The sequence below is a fragment of the Trachymyrmex septentrionalis genome, unplaced genomic scaffold, assembly GCF_001594115.1.
Source record: "Trachymyrmex septentrionalis isolate Tsep2-gDNA-1 unplaced genomic scaffold, Tsep1.0 scaffold366, whole genome shotgun sequence".
Lineage (NCBI taxonomy): Eukaryota > Metazoa > Arthropoda > Insecta > Hymenoptera > Formicidae > Trachymyrmex > Trachymyrmex septentrionalis.
The window spans coordinates 13,346-15,623 of NW_017305532.1; the positions used below are offsets into that span (position 1 = coordinate 13,346).

Sequence of the window (2,278 nt, forward strand, 5' to 3'; positions counted from 1 at the left end):
CCGATAGATTTTTGACGATTTTGGTAATCGACCGCCTCCTTTACTAGAAGTGATTTTCTCATAAAATTTAGAGAAGCGGGGATGACAAAAACTTTTAAGTGACCATCCCTATAACCAATCTAACACCTTTTCTGATCCCATACAAATTATCACGAAAAGCATCGGCCCCCCTTTGCTTTTAAAGCCTAATAAAACCTTTAGCTCTCGTTTTCATTATTACCCAGAGAAGTTTTGCCTCGCTTTACAATTTTTATTATTACGACAAATCTCATGTTTTAAATTTTTCTTTCTGCTTTTTGTATCTTTTTACTGGAAAGGATTCTCACACAATATTAGTCTATGACTGATAAACATTAAATCTTTCAGCAAAAAATACAATTTTAATGGAAATTTCTGTCTCGCTTGATCGACAATATCAGTTGGTTTTTGTTTGTTTTCTCTTCTTCAAGGTCTCGTCATGAGGAAAAATCATGGTGAACATTGAACACTCCCCTCGTTTAAAACTTTTCTCACGTTTATCAATATAACTAATATTTAATTTTTGTATCCTCTAAATTTCCATATATTATACTATACGAGTACGTTATTTTTTCCCACACGAATATACACAAAAATTTCAGAAAAGAGGAAGACGAATAAATTTCCTACATTATTCCAATTGAATTCAACATTTTTGTGTCGTACCTCTGTCACTTTAAATTAATGAATTTTCTAAAAGCAATAAAACCATTCGTAAATTTACTTTAAAGCGAAGATGTTTCATAAATTTCTTCTTGTCTTTGTAAAAGAAACTCGGTTATTGTTGTACTAAATCTTATTCGTTAGAAACTATTCCACAATCCTAAACCTCTCAATTCTTTTTTCCTTTATAGCGAAAAATTTTCATTCTTTTCACCTGGACAAATTCCTTTCTCCCCCATTGTGACATAGAAAACGAGGAGAGGAATCGTAAAACCTTTCGTTTCGCGCCTGTTCATTCCTGTTCGTTCTCAATTTATCTTGTTCTCACCCCCTCTCCTGACTTCTACGGGGTAAAGATTATTTTAAATTTTTAAGAAAAATTTAAAGAAAATTTGTTTTTATTTTTTTCATCTGCGCGCGCAGAATAATTTTATTACGCAGCGTCTAAGAGGGTGATGACGTCGACGGTACTAACGAAAATCCGTTTCATTCGAGTCTCGTAGCTTCAGCCTCGCGAGCAAACAAGTACTGTGCTTCTTGTGTTTTTTTTTATTCGCCATCTTAGTTTGCTGAATTTGATATTACTATGACGTAAGAACAATGGCCAGTCCAAAAAATACTAATAATTCGGACATGAGCATGTACTCCATCCCCGATTCTTACAAGTTACGTAACGACATCGACGAGAAAAGAAACGCTCTATTTCATATGTTGTTAGCAGCATCGCATGGTCTTAACAATTCTCATACGAAGACGATTCACGTAGGATTGCAAAAAACGAACGAAGAAATCTTCAAACTTGTTGTAAAATTGAGCGGGCATGACGCAGACGGAATTTATTTTGACGCCGACTGCTGGCAACAGTTTCAAGATAACATGGAACTCATGAACGAATATTTAAGCAACGATAACAGAGTGAAACCTAACTTTGTTGTTATAAAAAATATCACTATCAGCTTTATCACATCTTACGGGTCAAAATCAATATTGCTAGCGTATAAAGAAGAAGAGGAAAATTCCAACGGAAATCTTCGAAAAAAAGAGGACGCGCTCGATTCATCTCCTCCGGTGAAGAAATGGAGAACCTACGTAGCGGCAGTTGTAATGCAGAAAACCATCTTCCTCGGGCTGCGAAGCATTGTAAAGTGCGTCGATGCGCATTTAAAACAATTAGAATCTTTATCCGATAATGTTAACAAGTGTGCTTTATATTTAATTCAAGAAATCGAACTGAAATTACCCGCATGTTTTATTAATCAGGAAATTTTAAAATTAACACTGCGTGATAATTACGAAGATTTGGAACGTAATGTGCGTACGAATAATGACAGATAATGTACGTTAAATACACAAAATATAGAAAGAATTTTTTAAAGCAATGTTCGAAGACGACGCGTCGCAACTGCTAAACGTGTTCGTTCCTGTTTTATCTCCCCCAAAATTCTTCCGAACAAAGCAAGTCTCTCTCTAGGCTCGCAAATTTTCCGTATAAAATTTCCTTTCTCATACATTCACCGAATCGCCTACACGTCGGAGACGTTGCCCCCGCGACAACAAAATCGACCGTCATAAAATTCGACCGGTATTCATCCCCCCC

The 2,278-nt window shown here is 35.7% G+C and overlaps 1 protein-coding gene across 1 annotated transcript in view; it reads right to left on the bottom strand.

The window, feature by feature from the left end:
- Window positions 1-920, bottom strand: part of LOC108750363 (nucleolin-like) — a 2,467-nt gene extending 1,547 nt beyond the window's left edge. Inside the window, exon 1 of the mRNA XM_018489770.1 lies at window positions 896-920. Coding sequence (XP_018345272.1) covers window positions 896-920 — 25 coding nt within the window. The remainder of the gene's footprint in view (window positions 1-895) is intronic.
- Between the last annotated feature and the right edge of the window lie 1,358 nt (window positions 921-2,278).